Raw genomic sequence first — 17,394 nt, forward strand, 5'->3', positions numbered from 1 at the left:
CTCCCCAAAACCATAAAACTTACTTTAATGGCCCCACGTGACGTTTTATAGCCAGTGAGCCGATCTGTCTGTGCTATGGATGATTTTACGATCTAATTCATAGACAAAACCCTATTCATTTGGCACCCAAATGTCATATAGCCGGAACTGGGGCTTATAAAGTTTACTGTTTTATAACTTTTAAAAGGAAAGACGGCATCAGTGTAAGCAGTCGGTAAATGTGCAAATCTCTAGTTGCGCTTTAGCTGCTCTGAGGAGTTTCCCAATCGAGCTAGGATGGGGTAAGTACCTTCCATTTGTAGCAAATTAATTGTAGCAAAAGAAGCCAACTGGGCTCAGGGTGAGGAATGGGAAGGGATGCCTGGGTGGGTTAGGGGCAGAGGGTTTGGGAGCCACAACCTGGTGCAGCAGCCTCTTCAGCAAGTGGAGGCCTAGGATGACCTTAGGAAAGAGGCAGCATCTGTGTGGGCCCTGAGGGCTGGTAACAAAGCCCTGTGCTTTTGCTCCTTTCTCTCTCTTCCTCTTTTTTTTGTACCCAGCAAGTTATCTTGGTTTCCTCAGAGATGGGCAGGTTGGACTCAGGCTTTGGAACCACCTACAGCTTTTCCACCTTCTGCCCTGAACTCTAATGGGTCAGAGTTAGGGAGGTCGTGGGTCAGGGTGTTGTTGGTCTGAGGTCTCCTTGCACAGGCAGGCTGCTCAGGTAGCCTCAGATTCACTGCCTTCCAGCACTGGACAGACAGAAGAGCAGAAAGAGCCGCTTGCTATTTTGGCACAAACCAGACCAAGAGAACTTACAATAGAAAGTTTATTTTTTTGTTTCCAGTCAGTATTTTTTCCTTAAAAACAAATACAAAAAAAAAAAAAAAAGCTGATCACAGTTTGCTTAAACAGCCAGACTTGGACAATATTTGTAACTTTGTTCACAAAAACATACATCACTGAAGCTGCGCTTATGAGAGCCACTTCCAGAGTTCGTGCAAAGGGTCCTACAAAGGCACGCAGGGACACACCGCTCGGAGTCACAGTTTTCGTCACAGAGCCACTAGTCACTACACGTCAAACAAGTTAAGTTGTGTCTCATCAAGTCACCTCTACAACAGCATTAATTACACAAGGAATATAGGTAGTTTGAATAAAAATATCTTTAACAGCTTGGAGCTATTCAGACAGGAACACTTCCACTCACATGCACAGTTAAACAACTGGAGTGCAACACACAACATTGGCACTAAACGAGGTTGAAGGGGGACTTTTTGTGTGTTTTTTTTTCTCTTTTTTGTTATAGTTACTTCAAGTAACACAGCTTGCTTCATATAAATAAGTTAAAACATCTATTTTTTTTTTCAAGACAAAGCCATTCAGGACAAAGAGATGAACAGAAAGCAGATCTACTTATACAGGCGCTATAATGGCAATAAACAGGCTCATGATTAAAAGATGAATTAGGGCAATGAGAACAGGGCTTCTTCACAGAAGGAACACAAGGGAGTTTCAGAAAGTCACCTTAGTACTGACACTACGCGGGATCCGCTAATACTGCTCAGTACTTTAAACGCTCAAATACTCAGGGGCGGAAGGCCCCTCCCGCCGCCGCCATGCTCATGCTTTTCAGCTTATTATCTTTTTTCCACTTCATTCTCCGGTTTTGGAACCAGATTTTAATTTGTCTCTCGGAGAGGCAAAGAGCATGTGCTATTTCAATCCTTCTTCGGCGGGTCAGGTAGCGGTTGAAGTGGAACTCCTTCTCCAGCTCCAGGGTCTGGTAGCGCGTGTAGGCCGTCCGGGCCCTTTTGCCTTCCGGGCCGCCTATGTTGTCTGCAACAGAAAAGTCGGCGATTTAGCCACCAACTCCTCAGTCCCTGGTTACCCAAGTCGAGCTAGGGTCCTGAGCAGGGAACAGGGGAGAAAAGCTCAACAAGTCCTCTCTCCTCGCCCGCCCACCCCTCCAGAATTTCCTTCCCTCTTCCTTTCTAGAGAGAAAACAATACAATTTGGACTCTGGGAACAATCGGCCCATCTGAGGCTGGAGCCGCGTCCCGGAGGATCGCCCGGCTTTCCTTCACCCCTCTCCTGCCCTCTGGCCCTGCCCCTGGCGTCCTGAGGCGGGGCACAGCCCTCCCAAGCAGCCCACCTCTCAGAAACCCACGGAAGCAAGGCCCTTTCCTGAGCGCCCAAGTGGCCTCCAGGTCACCCTCCCTTAAAGTTCCAGCCCCGCGAGCCGCCTTCTGTTCCAGCCTGCACGCTTGGGGCGCCTGCTTTCTTTTTCTTCCCTTTCCTGCTGTCCCTTCTGCTCCCAAACTTCAGAATCCCGCCGGCTCTCGCCTCGATTATTCCCCCCCAAGCCCCTTTTCGGGGACTCTAATTAGTAACGCTGTTTCCCCAGCGTAGCCCTCCTCATAAATTATCCGCCCTGACAAGCCCGATTCACGGCCCCTACTGCCATCCTCTACCTCTCTGCGCCCTGCTCGGCTGGCCTGACCCGGGAGCGCGTTCCGAGGCGCTGGGGTTCGATATGGGATTTTTCCTTTTCCCCCGGTTTCAACATCTAAACTTGCCTGGCCAGCGGCCCTTCTCCTCCCTCCTCCTCCCATTTGCGAGCGTTGGGCACTGCAGAGACCAGAAGGTGAAAGGAGGAAGGCAGGGGAAGGAGAACGGCGGGGAGAGACTCCACAGGGCTGGGAGAGGCGAGACCAGGACAGAGATGGGGAGAGAGGGCGGTAAAGAAGAGAAGGGGGACCGAGAGCCGCGCCCCCCGCAGCCGCGTGGATTTAGAGAAAGGCTGGCTTTACCATGACTTATGTGCAGCTTGCGCATCCAGGGGTAGATCTGGGGTTGGGCGGGCGGCGCCGGGCTCGGCTCGCTCTGCGCGCTCGCCTGCTCGCTGCTGGCGGGGGCGTCCTCCTCGGCTCCGGACGCCGTGCCAACCCCCTCTCTGCTGCTGATGTGGGTGCTGCCGGCGTTGGCCGAGGCGCCGCTGGAGTTGCCCAGGGAGTTTTTCCCGCCGTGGTGGCTGTCGCTGCCGGGCGAGGGGGCCACGGCGGAGCAGGGCAGCGGGTCGGGCGGAGGCGAGTGCGTGGACGTGGCCGGCTGGCTGTACCTGGGCTCAGCAGGCGCCGCGCTGGCGCCGGCCGCGTAGCTGCGGGCGCGCTCCCCGGACCCAAAGTGGCCGGAGCCTGAGCGGCCGACGCTGAGATCCATGCCATTGTAGCCGTAGCCGTACCTGCCGGAGTGCATGCTCGCCGAGTCCCTGAATTGCTCGCTCACGGAACTATGATCTCCATAATTATGCAACTGGTAGTCCGGGCCATTTGGATAGCGACCGCAAAATGAGTTTACAAAATAAGAGCTCATTTGTTTTTTGATATGTGTGCTTGATTTGTGGCTCGCGGTCGTTTGTGCGTCTATAGCACCCTTGCACAATTTATGATGAATTATGGAAATGACTGGGACATGTACTTGGTTCCCTCCTACGTAGGCACCCAAATATGGGGTACGACTTCGAATCACGTGCTTTTGTTGTCCAGTCGTAAATCCTGCCTGATGACCTCTAGAGGTAAACTCGTGCACTAATGGGGGAGTTGGGTGGAGGCGAGAGGGGTGGCGCGCGCGCCCTAGGCGCGTGCCCGCCACCCGCCGCCGCCGTTCAGTCGGACTCGAGCGCCACCCGCTGGAGGCAGGGCGCATCGCTCCGCTTCCGACCCAGGGCTGCAAGGGCCGGGGTCGAATTGAGGTTACAGCCCATTATGGCAAAATTATTGCATTTCCCTCTCAGTTCCATTAGGATGTACCAATTGTGAGGCCGTCAGCTGCCGATCGCGCGCCCGGCGAGGATGCAGAGGATTGGGGGGAGATGGTGACTTGGATTTTATTTACAATAACTTTATTTCCCCGCTGTGCAGCCCCTCTTATTTTTGTGTCGAGGTTGGGGTCGGTTCTGCCCGTCGTGCCAGAAGCTCTGAAATTTGAAAATACAGATATCACCTTCGGGGAAGGGGGGAGGCCGTTTAGCCAATTGGAGAAATAAATCCTGCCCGCAGCAGCCGCTACAATTACGGCTCTGTTTTTCTGTGAGTGCATGAGGGACAGTGTCCCTGCCGCTCTTAAATGACAGGCGTCTATTAAAGATAGCTTTTGTGTAGTGTTTCTCTGAGGCGAGGTCAAATTCCATACACTTTTATAACCGGAGTCGATTTTTCTTACGTGTAAATATGGTTTTCGTGTCATTAGTTCGCTATTTGATTTGCTTTAAGTATCCAATCTGGAGAATCTTCACCACCCGGTCCCTTTCCTCAAGGCAGCCGGGCCCCAAGTCGGAGGGTTCTCCGTGAACCCAGCGAGTGGGCCCAGACTCCCCGCAGCCACAGAAACTGCTTGGAGGCTGGGAATCCTTGGGCCGAATTATCAGGGTCTTGCTTAGACCTCCAGGAGCAAAATGAGGGTGCTAATGGAAGCATTTCGTGGCAGTGCCTAGTATCTTCTGTAGTTATTTTCCTGGGTCCTGAAAGACGAAAGTCAATCACAAATATAGCCGAAAGGCATGAGGGGTACTTCCCGCTGGAGGCTGAGCGTTGCAGGCACCCCTGGCACATTTGGAAACCAGGACTCTTGCCGTTCCCATGGCCCTGAGCCCCCTCCTTAGGTCTTGAAAGCTACTCTGGTAGCAGTGCAGGCATTATCGGAGGCGGGGATCCGGGATCCGGGATCCAGGATCCGGGATCCGGAGCTGGAGTCTTCGGGAGCCCAGTCTCTCCGGGGGCTGTGAAGTTCCACCCGCGCCCAGGTTGGGTCGGCTCAGCTGAGGCTGCTTCTCTTCCACGGACGGTTGCGCGCGGGGCCGACAGACTAGGCTGTCTCAGGGCCCCCTTTGTTCCTCACGCTTCTTCCTGTCTAGGAGCGGCCTGGGATGCCACCGCAGTGCTGGGGCCCCAGCCTTTAGGCCCCCTCTTTCCAGTGGCCTGAGTCGATTTGGTGGTGACGTCCGGGACTTGGTGGCGAGGGACGGAGGCGAAAACGCCCAGACACCAAAAGGGGCTCGGCCCACGTTCTTTCCTCTCCAGCACCCCCGCGTCCCGAGCTCAGGGGCATGCAAAGGCGCTAGCACAAGAGCCGGGGACGAATTTGGGGCGCGCCCTGGGATCCGGAGCTGGCTAGGGCAGCCTTGGAGAGCAGGACTGTATGTGCAGTGCGCCCCGCTCCACCGCTGGGATTGGCTGTGTGTAGGGTGTTTTTTTTTTTTTTTTTTTTTTGGTAAGAAATAAATGCTCAGGCGTTTGCAAAGCTCCCGGCTCCCCTGAAGCTGCAGAGGCCCCCCGGATGGGAGCAGGCGGGGGAGAAAAGTTGGGGAGCAGGCGAAGGCAAGGGGGCAAAGCCGAGGGAGGTTGCAGCGCTGGCCTGGTCCCTGCCCAGGCGTCTACTCGCCCGCCTTTGCCTCAGCCTCCTCCCCGCTGGGCTGTGTGGAATTGATGAGTTTATTTTCCTTTTTCCACTTCATGCGGCGGTTCTGGAACCAGATCTTGATCTGGCGCTCGGTGAGGCAGAGCGCGTTGGCGATCTCGATGCGGCGGCGCCGCGTCAGGTAGCGGTTGAAGTGGAACTCCTTCTCCAGCTCCAGCGTCTGGTAGCGCGTGTAGGTCTGGCGGCCTCGGCGCCCGTGACTCCCATACACAGCACCTGCGGGTAGAAATGGCCGGGCGCCGGTGAGCCAGGATCCCGGCAGCCAAACCAGTCAGACCCGCGCCGGGATTCCCTGGCCTCTAAACTGGAAACCACCCGCCTCCACTCCAGCCTCTTTCGCTATGTCTAAGGCCAAAAGCCGGCAGGATGGGAGATTATTTCATACCAAGCGAGATGTTTTCCACCTAAAACAACTTGGAGTGAGAAATTACTGTTTTTGAAAAATCTGCTCTGTAAGAAAACCATTACAAGCCAAAGAATAGAATGAGCATTCTTAATTCGGGGTACCTGAGTCGTGTTTTTGTGGGAGTGTAGGGTGTGCGTCTGGAAGTGATGGGTGTGGAACCCTGTGAGTAAGGTGGACACTTGGAATTCACACACGGATCTCTGTGAAGGTGTTACTGTGGCCAGACATGACAGGACTCAACATGGTTTTCTTTTTTCTTTTGAAGATGAAAAATGGTTAGCCCTCTCAAATCTTTGCAAACTCCCCCCCCCCCCCCATTGTATGGTCCTCCTGAGAAAAGCAGAGCTCCCTTGAAAAAACAAGTGGATCTTAAAGCAAAACACTATCAGTTTAAAAATCTGCATTAGGTTCTGCCCTGCTCCAAGGATTCTCTGTCAAATTTTTGGAAACCAGAGGCAAAGGGATGGAGCTATGGGCCATCTGGGGTTTCTGGAAATGTAGGACTGTGATGGGCTATCTGTTCTAGTACAAAAGGAGCCCATGGGTGGGGGGCTCCCCCCAAGCTGGGTGTGTGAGACCCAGGCAGGGCCTCAAAAGGAGGCAGAAGTTGACTAAGAGTGAGCAGTTGAGTGGAAGGGGGAGGAGGGAAGGGAGGAGAAAGAAAAAATCCTGAGGCTGAGGATGTGGCCCTCCAAGGCTTTAGGGAGACACTAGGAGAGGCCAAATGAGAGCCTCTATCTATATAGGTTTCTGAAAGACAGAAAGGAGAGAAGTTGGGGAGTGAAGGGGAGTTACCAGTGATGGTTGCAGAAGGCCATCTCTGCTTGGGGATCTGAGCAGGGTGTTACCAGAGGGAAGTGTGGGCAGGCACTCCCTCCCATCCAGCCTAGCTGTCTGTTCAGGTGGCCCCTGTCACAGAGTCTCACACAGAGTGGCAGTGACCCCTCTCGATCCCCTAAGGTGTCACCTTACATGGATACTAGTGCCTTCACTCTGCCACAGCTTGATTGCCTCACTGGGAATGGTTGGTTTTTGTTTTTGTTTTTTAATCTCTTAAAAAAGCCAAAGAAACTTTGTTCATTCTCTCCTCCTTGCTTTCTATTTCCTCTTTCTACTTTCTCTGTCTCCTCCTTCCTTCCTCCTTTCCCTGCCCCTTTCCCCTTCTCCCTCTACTCGCTTGGGGGGGGCTGCAGGGAAATGCCTTACCCGCGCAGGAGTTCATCCGCTGCATCCAGGGGTAAACAGGGCTCGTGTACTTCCGGTCGGTGCCTTCGTCATGGAGGGCTTTGCCCGGCACGCTGCTGCTGTCGGGTTTGTACTGCTGCTCGGGAGAAAAGTGCAGGTAGTCCCCGGGGCCCCTCTGCTTGCCACTGCCCGAGGGCGAGGCGCCACTGAGGTCCTTATCAGAATAGAAACACGAGGCCCCGTACTCGTAGGACGCCCGGTTGCAGGCCAGGACCGAGTTGGACTGTTGGTAGAAACAAGGTGAGGTGTACGTCTTGTCCGGGAGGCTCGACGCCCCGTACGAGGCCGGGAAGGGCCTCAGCGCGTCATAGCCGGCCGGGTAGAGGGGCAGCTGGCCCAAGAAGGAGTCCTGGCCGCTGGGCAGGCTCCCGGGGAAAGTGGGATTCACAAAATAGGAACTCATTTGCGCGCCCCTCTGCAGGACTGTGATTTGTTGTGTATTAGTACATCTGGCTATAACTATTAGTAGTCATCGAACTGGTTTGTTTCTGGATGGCCGAACGCCAAAAGCGACAGCCGCAAATCGCACCAGCTGACGCGGCGGCGGCCAATGGGAGCGAGCGCCGGAGCCCGCTCCCCGGGGACCGCGGCGACCGAGGCAGCAAAGTTACAAACAGCCCCCAGCCCGCCCGCCCGCCGCCCGCCCGGCAGATTAATGGGCGCGCACAGCCAGCCGGCCCGGCTCTCTTCCCGAACGCCAGCGGCGGGCACGGCCCGGGTAGAGGCGTGCGAATCAGGCCGGGGTAGGGGCACTAGAGTCCGGCCGCCGCAAAGGGCCCGCCAGGCCCGCTCCTTCCTCCTCCCCTTTCTGCCTGGTCGGATTTTGCTGGGGTTTCTTTCCAAACAGGAAAACTGACAGCCCCGCGCCCGGAGGGGCGGTGACAACGAAGGCTTTGCTACCCATCGGCCTGCCCTCCCGGCAGGGCCCTGAGTTTGCCCCACCCTCTGCACTCCCCTACCGGTGGGTGCGGGTTCCAGAGCTGGAGAAGGGGGTCTGAGAACCCAGGCCTTCGCGCCCTGCTCCTCACTCCTGCACCTTAGGAATCGGGGCATCCCTTCCTGCTCTCCTTCCCCACCTCCAGCCAGGGCCTGGGCCTCGCTGCCGCGGAAGGCTCACCTCGAGCTGACCAGGATGCGGCCAAACGTCTTCCCCCGCGGGCCCCATCATCCCACATACAACACGTCTCCTTTGAGTCCCTACGGGCTCCCCCCTCCAATGGCCAGCGACTGTGAGGCCTCAAAGCACCCCACAAGCTGTGCGTCCCCGTCCCACCTTTGAACCCAGGAACTGAGAGACCAGAAACCACTGGCTTCAACAAGAAAGGGACCTACAGAGGAATGGCCTTGAGACCGAGCTCCGAAGCCGGCCGTGGGACCTGCTCCCCTCACCCAGCACTTGGGACTCGCCCTACCGACACCGACACCTGGACTGCTCAGAGCTGAGACAGATCCAGATGTGGAATCTCTGTCCTCATTCCGGAGGCCCAGCGACCCAAGGTCCCTGCCAAGCCAGGGAGAGAGGGCAGCTGGGATGTCCCAAGGCTGTGAGATCATTGGTGTGCTTGGTTTGCGGGGCACCCCAGCCGGCACTTTCCTGGGGTGTACCCCTCTTCCATGCCTTTCCTGGGACTTTGGGGGCCTGCCACCTGCAGCTGCTCTAAAACTGGGAATAGCTGCTTCACTGGCTCCAGGAACCGTCTGCATTGCTTTTTACCTTGGTCCCAGGCCTGGCCTTGCCCAGACAGGACGTGAAAAGCATGTCCTGGGTTGCTTTCCCTTGCTTGATAGGTGTGCCTTCAAGATAGCTGACTTTTACAGCACATGGATCAATCTCATTTTGTAAAATGTGATATCTTTCCAATGGCATTTTTACAACTGTATTTGTTGGGCTTGTAAAACCCTTGAATTAGCTTTAAAATCCTCAGTTCTGCAGAGGCTGAAGAAAGACTATTTATACAATTTGGTTGAATTTCCAGAGGATGTTTGTAAGATCTGTAAAACTCTGGTGAATGCAGGCTCATGGGGTTCAGGACTTGGGGGGGGGGCTGGCTATGCTCTCCTAGGAATCTGCCAACGACTTCCTTAACCTCTTCCTTGCTTTTCGATTTTCTCCCCCCTGCCCTCACTTCCCTCAAAGGGGGAAAACTGGGAAAGGACGGGGCTACGGGTGGCCTCCACAGAACCTAGCGAGCTCGCTTGAAAGTGGCTTCTCCCCACGCAATGGGGGCTGCACCCAGAAGCTTTCTGCCTGTGCCCCAACCAATCCAAGCTGGGAAAGTTTCTCCTTTGCATATATAAGGAAGGGCCGGGCAGGAGAGGATAGAATGTAACATTTCCCTCGAATTTCCTCAGAGAATGGACACAATAGCTGAAAATGAAAACTCAAGTTAAAAATTTTAAAGGGAACTATTTTTTAAAAGCTATGTCCAAAGAAAATCATGTTTGAGTTATTGTTTCTTAAACAAGACCATCAGTAGACAGTGATTTCAAACAAATTATTATTGTGTAAGACAAAAATAACTGTTGGGAGATGTTGATAAATGTTTACCTTTATAATTTCTGTGTCATACCTCCAGGTCTCACACAGTATTGGGACTGATGGCAGTCTACTCTATATACTACTATTGTTATTATTTGTTATGTTTTGACTTGGATTCTTGATCTAATAATTACCCCCAGACAATGACAGAATTTGATTTCTCAGCTAAGAGCCAAAAAACATTGTATTTCTAGCTTCTACAGGCGCTGAGATAGAAAAACATAAATTGAAATCTCTACGTGTTAGCCAAGTCTGGTACATCTTATGCTGGCAATGGCCCAATTTATTTCTCCAACCAGCATTAGGTGCCTATATATATATGGAGAGAGAGAGAGAGAAACAGAGCGAGACACACACACACACACACACACACACACACACACACTCAGGCAAGAATAGGAGCCCCAGACGCCGGAGGGAGCCTCTCCTGGGATAGTGAGAATGGCTACCAGGACTCTCTCTTCTAGGTCAAAGCCACAGAGAAAGTCCACTTACCTTTCAGCCGCTCTTCAAAGGGGACTGGATGGCGTGCAGGGCCCCACAGTCGGCCCTTTACCTGGGCTGCCCACTCGACGTCCGCCAGCCTGGAGGGCGGCCTGCCGTGGGGGGGAGGGGGACCTTGAGGGCCCCCCCGGGCCGCCTCGATCTGTAGCCCAGGCCAGAGCCCATAGCATACAGGTGCGGCCTCTGCCTGTCACAGGCCCTCGCCTGGCGCCAAAGCCCGCCTTTCTTGCCATAGTCAATCATCCTCAAGACCAGCCAGGCCTGCAGGCCTCGGGACCAGGAGTGGTCTCTCCGATTTCGAAATCCCGAAGCGGGCGCCTTCCCCGCACCAGCGTGCGCCCCGGGGGAGCCTTGGGACGCGCAGTTTGGACAGAAGCAGCCATGACGTGCCAGGCCGCCTGTGCAACCAGTCTCCATGGCGCTGGGGGTGGGGGGAGGACCCGAGTCTAGTCGGGCGTCCAGCTCTTGTCAGGGGTGGCCAAGGCGGGGGAGGTTCCCGACAGGCCCTGGGAGGCCGCCCCTCGGGTCCTCCCTTGCCCGGCTCTCCTCGGCCTGCTTGGGAATCTCTGAGGGGCCCGCGCAGCAGTCGCGCCAGGCTGCACGACGCGGGGCTGCGGCTGGCGTCGGTCCCGGCGACGGCCACAGCGTGGCAGCAGCGAGCGCCCGGCGCGGTCGCAATAAATAATCTGCCCGCGGCAGCCGCAGTCAGGCAGCCCGCGGCCCTGCGACGCAAATGCGCCGCTTTATCCGCCCTGAGCGCACCCACAGCTCGCGTGGCCGTCCCAAACATCCACAGCCCCTTCTTAATTTTCGAATGCATACCAAGGTATTATCTTAAGGTGGGAAAACAACAACCAAAGCCACAAAACCAACAAAAAGAACTCGAGCCCAGAACCTCAGGATCGTTTCTGGTCGCAGTCCCAGGAAGCTACTGGGGCAAATCTGGCCGAGGCGCACCCAGTCTGTGCCACCGCGCCACATAAAGCCGACGCCCCCGGCACCCTCCGTGCCTCCTCCCCGGCGGCTCCACAGTCCTCTCCCCGCTCGCGCAAAGTGGGGCGTGCGGTCGCCAGCCGGCTGCGCCGAGGTGGGTGGGGGGTCCCCCTATCGCCCAGACTCGGTTTGCGTCCTTCCTTCAACCTTAGCTGCGGCCCCTGCCACACTCAGTAACACCACTACATTCTCTGCACCGAAACTTCCCGCCAAGCAACACCCAGCCAATTAACCCCATCCTCTCCTCCAACGCAGAGTACCACCCACGCACCTAGTCCCTCTCCCCGCGCTTCAGACACCTCTGTCATCGGAAAACCGCGTGAAGGGAAGGAGGCAATCAGCAGAGGAACCTGGCTGAATTAGTAAGTTTTTGTTTGTTTTTCCTCATTCTACCTTTCTCTCCAGAAACCGATTCCCTCAGAACAGAAGGTGCTGTGTTGATACTAACAAAACGCATGTCAATTAATTCACTCTGCCCTCACCTCTTCCCACCTCCCCAGGTCGGGAACTGTCCCCAGTTGTTGGGGAATTCAGTCGAGCCAATTGGGTCATGAATGGAAAAAAAAAAAAAAATCCAAACCGGAGAGGCTGGTTGGGAACGCTGAGTGCCGGGCCACTTCTTTTGGGGCTCGGCAAGGTCACTGGGGAAGAGGAGAGAGAAGACCACAGTGCTCCTGCCCCATGCCAGGACGCTGTGCCACGAAAGGAAGGCTGGCATTTACTGCCATGGTGAGCCAGGGAGAGGAGAGAGAAAGGGAGTGTGTGTGTGTGTGTGTGTGTGTGCGCGCGCGCGCGTGTGCAGGCGCGCGTGATGGGGGACAAGTGTGAACGGTGAGTGTGGGCGAGGGTGAGTATGCCCCTCTTCAAAGCCATCCTGGGTGCCCTCTCCCATCGCCGCCGCCGCCGCCTGCCATCTCACCACCTTTGCTCCTGTCTCCCCACATGTCTCACCTTCAGATGGCGGCTCCCAGAAGCTCCTGCCCCTCTGACAGCTGTCGCTTGGGCAGCCGGGGAGACGAATCGTCCTCCTTCCTGGTGCCAGAGGACGCAGGAAATTAGCCAGGTTGCGAGTTGCAAAGCGGCCGCCGCGGCGCGGGGAACTGGACGCGCCCCACCTCCAGCGGGAGCGGCCGGGTCGGGCCGGGCCAGGGCCTCGTCTCGCTCGCCATCGCCGGACAAAGCGCAGCCAAGCCCGGCTGGAAGGCAGAGCTCCGAAGCAGGCAGGACGGAGCGGAGCAAAAGAATGCGGCTCTATTCTCGCAAGGGAAATTATAAAAAAGTTCATGTTCACGGTTCCCATCCACATGACCGACAGCGGCCAATGGAAGGGCCGAACAACTCATAAAGTTGTATTGCAAAGTTGTAAATTTTCATAAACAACAACGGATTTATGACCCTTTCCCCATCACTAAGAGGAGGCAGCTCTTACACCGGCGCCATCTTACCACCGAGGCCGCCCCGACTTGGGGCCGCAGGTTTAACAAACCCAGTTGGGCTGGGTTTTATTAAAAGAGCAATAAGAAGCGGGCCCAACCTAGGCAGGAGGCTGGAGTCGAGGTCTTCGCCTGCCGAGCTCAGGCTATTCTGCGCTGTCCGCATCGCCCCTCGCCCCTACCCAGACCCTCCACCTTCCCCGCACCCGGACGCCCCCGCCAAGGCTCCGCAGCCCGGGTCTGCTGGGTCCCTGCCCCTTCCCATGTCCCTCATTTGCAGTGCTGTGCCTGGGCGCCCTTGCTTTGCCTGAATGCAGGGTGGGAGGGGGGCTGCGTCAGAGGTCCTGATCCCACCTCCTAGCACGGGGCCGTGTTCAGGACTCATGGAAAATTCGGGGTCATTGGCAGGGTAATACCCCTTTCCAAGCCCACCCCACAGTCTTACAGGAAAGGGTGGATTTTGGATTTGCTCATGGAATTTGTGGAGGGTTTTTTTTTTAAGGGAGATTCATAGAATGTATCCATTGAAGAGTCCATTTTCAAGAGATCTGGAAGATGTTTGTGCACACACACAAAACCAAGATGAAAATCTCCAGAGAAATGCACATATATAATTATGGACACACAGAAATGCACATACTCAATTATGGACACAGAAACACATGCACTCAATTTTAGACACAGAATTACATAAAATTACTGACCTGTGTAGTAATACACACAGACATATATAAAATACACATACAAAAGAGGTACACACATACCTATACAAATCCACACCTTAGAATCCACACAAAAAGGGACTTGACACACATATACACCAATACATAGACACTCAACACTTGGACCCTATTTGTCCTTCCACTTTTGCTTCCCCAAAGCCCCTGTGGGCATCCAGACATAGCAAACCCGGGCTGAGCTAACCCCAGCCAGGTTTCCCTCTCTTTCCCAGGCCCCCCTGTATAAAGCAGTCCACATTTTTTTTTGTCACCAAGCATCTTTATTTTTCTGTTACATAAAACACGGTTAGCTGGGCAAGACAGGAAGTGTGCCTTCCCATTCCTGGAACCCCAAGCTAGAGCCTACAGGGACAAGGGGGACGCAGGACAACACAAGAGATGAAGGGTATTGGGAAGGGCATCGGCCCTCCCCACCAGCTATAAAGTTAGCTCAAGACAACACACCATGCTACAAAGTCATCCCATTAACACATCCTTCCCAAGTCAAGACATTGCCTTACAAATGAGCTCCAAGACTATATAAATGACAAAAAAAAAGTCTTGTTCAAATATACAGTATTTACTATTGTAGGAAAAGTCAGGGTGTACATATTCAACATGGCTGGACAGTAGGACATAGGGGCCAGGGGAGGTGCAGGGAGGCTGGGAGCATCTCTGCAGTCCTACTAAGCAGAAGCTAACCCAGAGATCTGCAGCTAGCTTGGGAATGCTCCCCTCCAGAAGTGGGGGTAATGGGCCTGAACTTGGGGTGCCCAGGCCAGAGAAGGAGGGATTCTAGGTTGCAGCACTTAGAATGCTTTGGAATAAATATATTATTTTTCAATTTAAATAGAAGCCAATACCCTGGTCCCCCGGACCCCACCACCTTCTCCATGCAGCCTCAGGGACCCCAAAGGCTGCCAGGCAGAAGCAGGAGGGGCCTGATGGGGGAAGGGGCCGGCACTAGGTAGCAGGCGAGCCAGTGAGCACAAAATAGGTAGTTTGGGAGGAGTAGGTAGTACTGAGAAAATCAGGTCCTTGCCGGTATGGAGGAGGTGCTGGGTGTCTGCCAGTGTTGGGACACATCTGGGCTTCCTGGGAGTGGAGGCCTACCGGGGCTGGGCCCATAGGTAGTTTGGGGTGCCTCTGGCCGAGGCCTGTGCTAGGTAGTATTTTAGCCGTGCCAGCGCAGAGCCGGTCGGACTGGGGTTAGGGAGGGTGTCTGCTGGGGATCCTTGGGGGCAGAGAGATCCCCAAGGGGACCCAGTCTAGGCGGCTGCTCGGTCCAGAAAAGATGGGAGCTGGAGTGGGTAATGGGGCAGATGGGTGCAGGTTGGGGACTGGGTTGTTTTTTGTTTTTGTTTTTACGTTTTCTTTTTATTTTTTCCACTTTTGTAAATAAAATCAATGAGTCTCTAAAGACGCTTTTCCCGACTGTCTGGTGCAGCTAGGGCCCCGACTTGGCCCCTCATTCCTCCTCCTCTTCGTCGTCATCTTCTTCGTCTTCGTCCTCATCATCGGCCTTGTCGGCCTTGGCGGCGGCGGCGGCGACGGCGGCGGCGGCGGCGGCGGCAGCGGGCACGGCGCCCTCGGGGGCTGCAGCCGGACCCTCATCCTTATGCTCTTTCTTCCACTTCATGCGGCGGTTCTGGAACCAGATCTTGATCTGGCGCTCGGTGAGGCAGAGCGCATGGGCGATCTCGATGCGGCGGCGCCGCGTCAGGTAGCGGTTGAAGTGGAACTCCTTCTCCAGCTCCAGCGTCTGGTAGCGCGTGTAGGTCTGGCGGCCCCGCTTCCTGTCGGGCCCTGGGAGCAGACACGCGGACACATGGACACATGGACAGACAAACCAACAGAGACACAGACGGGACAGTGCATTAGCCAGGCCGCCGTCCCAGAGCCCGCACCTTTCTCCCAGCGCTGACCCGGGCGCGCGTCCCCCCCCTCGGCCGGCGCTGGGGGAGGAGCGGGAGTGTTAGCGGAAGACCCCAACTGCGGTGCCAGAGGGGCAGGCAGCTCTGTGAGGAGGAAAGGCGCAGAATCCCAACTTTACAACCGCCCTTTCCAGCCGGCTAGGCTTCCACAATGTCCTGCTTCCCCCTGACAAAGGGAAATTGTAAATATAGAGTGTGGGCAAGTGGGAGACGCTGCGCTTTTGCCATTCAAAGGCGAGCTGGGCCGCTTCCCCCGCCCTTTGCTAGGCAAGTGGGTGACCCTCGGGCGGTCCGCACTCCAGGGGCGCCTTTCCTCCCTAGAAGACCGCGCCCCCATCCCCAGACCTTCTGTGGGCACTCCGACCCCCTGTCCCCGCTCTCGTTCCCCACCCCTCCTTTAACTGGCCCCTGGCACAGGGGCGTAAGAGGGGCCCTGATGAAGGGTTTGGCTCTTCCTGCTTTTGAAAAAGAAAAGCCGGGCCGAAAGGAAAGGAGGAGGGAGGGAGAGAAGAAAGGGAGAGAGAAAGAGAGAGAAAGAGAGAATAGCGAACAAAATGTTAAAATTCCAAGGCAAATGGAGTTAAATAAATTTACGAGGATCGAACCCATTAATTGGGTCATAAAAAGTTTTATGAGCCTCATTTACATACAATGCTACGGGCTCTCCACGCTATGGCGCCTTGACTCTAATTAAAACCAGAAAGGCAGCGCCGCCAGGAGTCACGGGGCCGCCGGCTCACAGTCGCCTCTCTCCGCGCTCCGCGCTCCCCAGCCCGGCGCTCCCCGCTGCCTGTCCGCCCGCCCGTCCACCCAGCCAGCCCAGCAGCTTCGCCTACCTGAAGACCGCATCCAGGGGTAGATGCGGAAATTGGCCTCGGCCGGGCCGTGCAGCGCGCCTTCGTCTGCCTTGTCGCAAGAGCCTTTGGTGAGGTCACTGCAGAGCCCGGGGATGTTTTGGTCGTAGGAGGCGCAGGGCAGGTTGCTGTAGGCGTCGGCGCCCAGGCCGTACCCGGACGCGAAGGGGCTCTGATAGAGGGGGCTGTTGACATTGTACAAGCCCGGTACGGTGGAAGCGAAGGCGCCGGCTCCCGCCCCGTAGCCGCTTCTCTGCGAGTTGGGCGCAAAGGAGCAAGAAGTCGGCTCGGCATTTTGGAACAGAGAAGCCCCCGCCGTATATTTGCTAAAAAGCGCATTCACATAATACGAAGAACTCATAATTTTGACCTGTGATTTGTTGTCCGGCAGCTTTCAGTGTCGGTTTTACGAGGTAGCGTGATATATGATAACATTACACCCCCAGATTTACACCAAACCCCATTTTCTTTTGGACGGAGCTCGCCGCAGCACGTGACCGCCCACATGACCGCCTCCGCCAATCTCAGCAGCCCTCACAGGTGGTCTTGCTCCGCGGGGCCCGCGGCAGCCTAGAATGGAAGGGGAAGAGGCTCAAATATGTGGCCAACGAATCTGCCCGCGCCCGGCCGGCCTGGCGCGTCCCGCGGGAAGAGGACCCCGAGGCTCCGCGCGAGCGCTCAGCCCACCGCTGCGTGGACGCCTGGCCTGCAGAAGCTGCCCGGGGTCGGCCGGGCACAGCCTCCTTTAGCCTATGACCGAACTCTGGACCAAGCCTGCAGGCCCTCCCGACCCCTGTCTAGTCTACTGACCCAGCCTAGGGAGGGTCTCTACACTCTGCGCACCCGCCCGCCCCGCGGCAGCCCATGGGCAAGTCTCAGCTCCGGGCAAATCTGTTCTTTGCCCGCTTCTCCCCCCGCCCCCCACCCAGGTCCACTGGGCGATAGGCCCACTTAGACTATGATCCAGATGGGGCCGGCGCAGCGTCGCTTCCAGCTGCAGCGAGAACGCGACCGCAAACTGGAACCATGTGGTTCGAATAAAGTCAACGTCTCCCAGCTTCCTTTCCTTAATCGGCGGCACACTGTTTATCCGCCTTAAAGGAAGCAGTGAAATATTTATCTATTAATGAGCCTCATTTGCCAACAGATTTATTAACGTGGGGCTTCCCTCCCTCCTCCAGGACACCGCTGTCCTGGCAGGCTCTGTGCATTCGCTCCTGGGCACCTGGCTGGCCTCTGGCAGCCTACGAAATAGCTGGACACTCTTTTGTCCTCCCTGCAACCTCTGGTTCCCCCTCGCTCAAGGGGAA

General features: G+C 55.8%; 3 protein-coding genes and 1 long non-coding RNA gene across 6 annotated transcripts; 1 reads left to right on the plus strand and 3 right to left on the minus strand.

Annotated features, from left to right (window-relative positions):
- Positions 1-817: 817 nt before the first annotated feature.
- Positions 818-5,236, minus strand: HOXA5 (homeobox A5). Its single transcript, XM_027573121.2, has 2 exons — positions 2,793-5,236; positions 818-1,818 (listed from the first exon to the last, which is right to left on the minus strand). The coding sequence occupies exons 1-2, from the start codon at positions 3,685-3,687 to the stop codon at positions 1,568-1,570; spliced, it is 1,146 nt and encodes a 381-aa protein (XP_027428922.1). The 5' UTR covers positions 3,688-5,236; the 3' UTR covers positions 818-1,567.
- Positions 5,237-5,377: 141 nt separating this feature from the next.
- On the minus strand, positions 5,378-10,488 carry HOXA6 (homeobox A6). Its single transcript, XM_027573127.2, has 2 exons — positions 7,070-10,488; positions 5,378-5,673 (listed from the first exon to the last, which is right to left on the minus strand). The coding sequence occupies exons 1-2, from the start codon at positions 7,509-7,511 to the stop codon at positions 5,414-5,416; spliced, it is 702 nt and encodes a 233-aa protein (XP_027428928.1). The 5' UTR covers positions 7,512-10,488; the 3' UTR covers positions 5,378-5,413.
- A 213-nt stretch (positions 10,489-10,701) lies between these two features.
- On the plus strand, positions 10,702-12,240 carry LOC113911002. Its single transcript, XR_003516347.2, has 3 exons — positions 10,702-11,506; positions 11,645-11,873; positions 12,102-12,240. It is a non-coding gene; the product is annotated as an uncharacterized LOC113911002 (long non-coding RNA).
- A 739-nt stretch (positions 12,241-12,979) lies between these two features.
- Positions 12,980-16,614, minus strand: HOXA7 (homeobox A7). 3 transcript variants are annotated; one of them, XM_027573124.2, is made up of 2 exons: positions 16,067-16,614; positions 12,980-15,102 (listed from the first exon to the last, which is right to left on the minus strand). In XM_027573124.2, exons 1-2 carry the CDS (start codon positions 16,443-16,445, stop codon positions 14,765-14,767), a joined length of 717 nt encoding a protein of 238 aa, XP_027428925.1. In that variant the 5' UTR covers positions 16,446-16,614; the 3' UTR covers positions 12,980-14,764. The 3 variants fall into 3 exon arrangements, with proteins under 3 accessions (XP_027428925.1, XP_027428927.1, XP_027428926.1); XM_027573126.1 differs by having other exon boundaries at positions 14,979-15,685; positions 16,067-16,559; XM_027573125.1 differs by having other exon boundaries at positions 14,979-15,688; positions 16,067-16,559.
- Positions 16,615-17,394: the final 780 nt, after the last annotated feature.

This window comes from Zalophus californianus, chromosome 12, assembly GCF_009762305.2.
Source record: "Zalophus californianus isolate mZalCal1 chromosome 12, mZalCal1.pri.v2, whole genome shotgun sequence".
Taxonomy (NCBI): Eukaryota; Metazoa; Chordata; class Mammalia; order Carnivora; family Otariidae; genus Zalophus; species Zalophus californianus.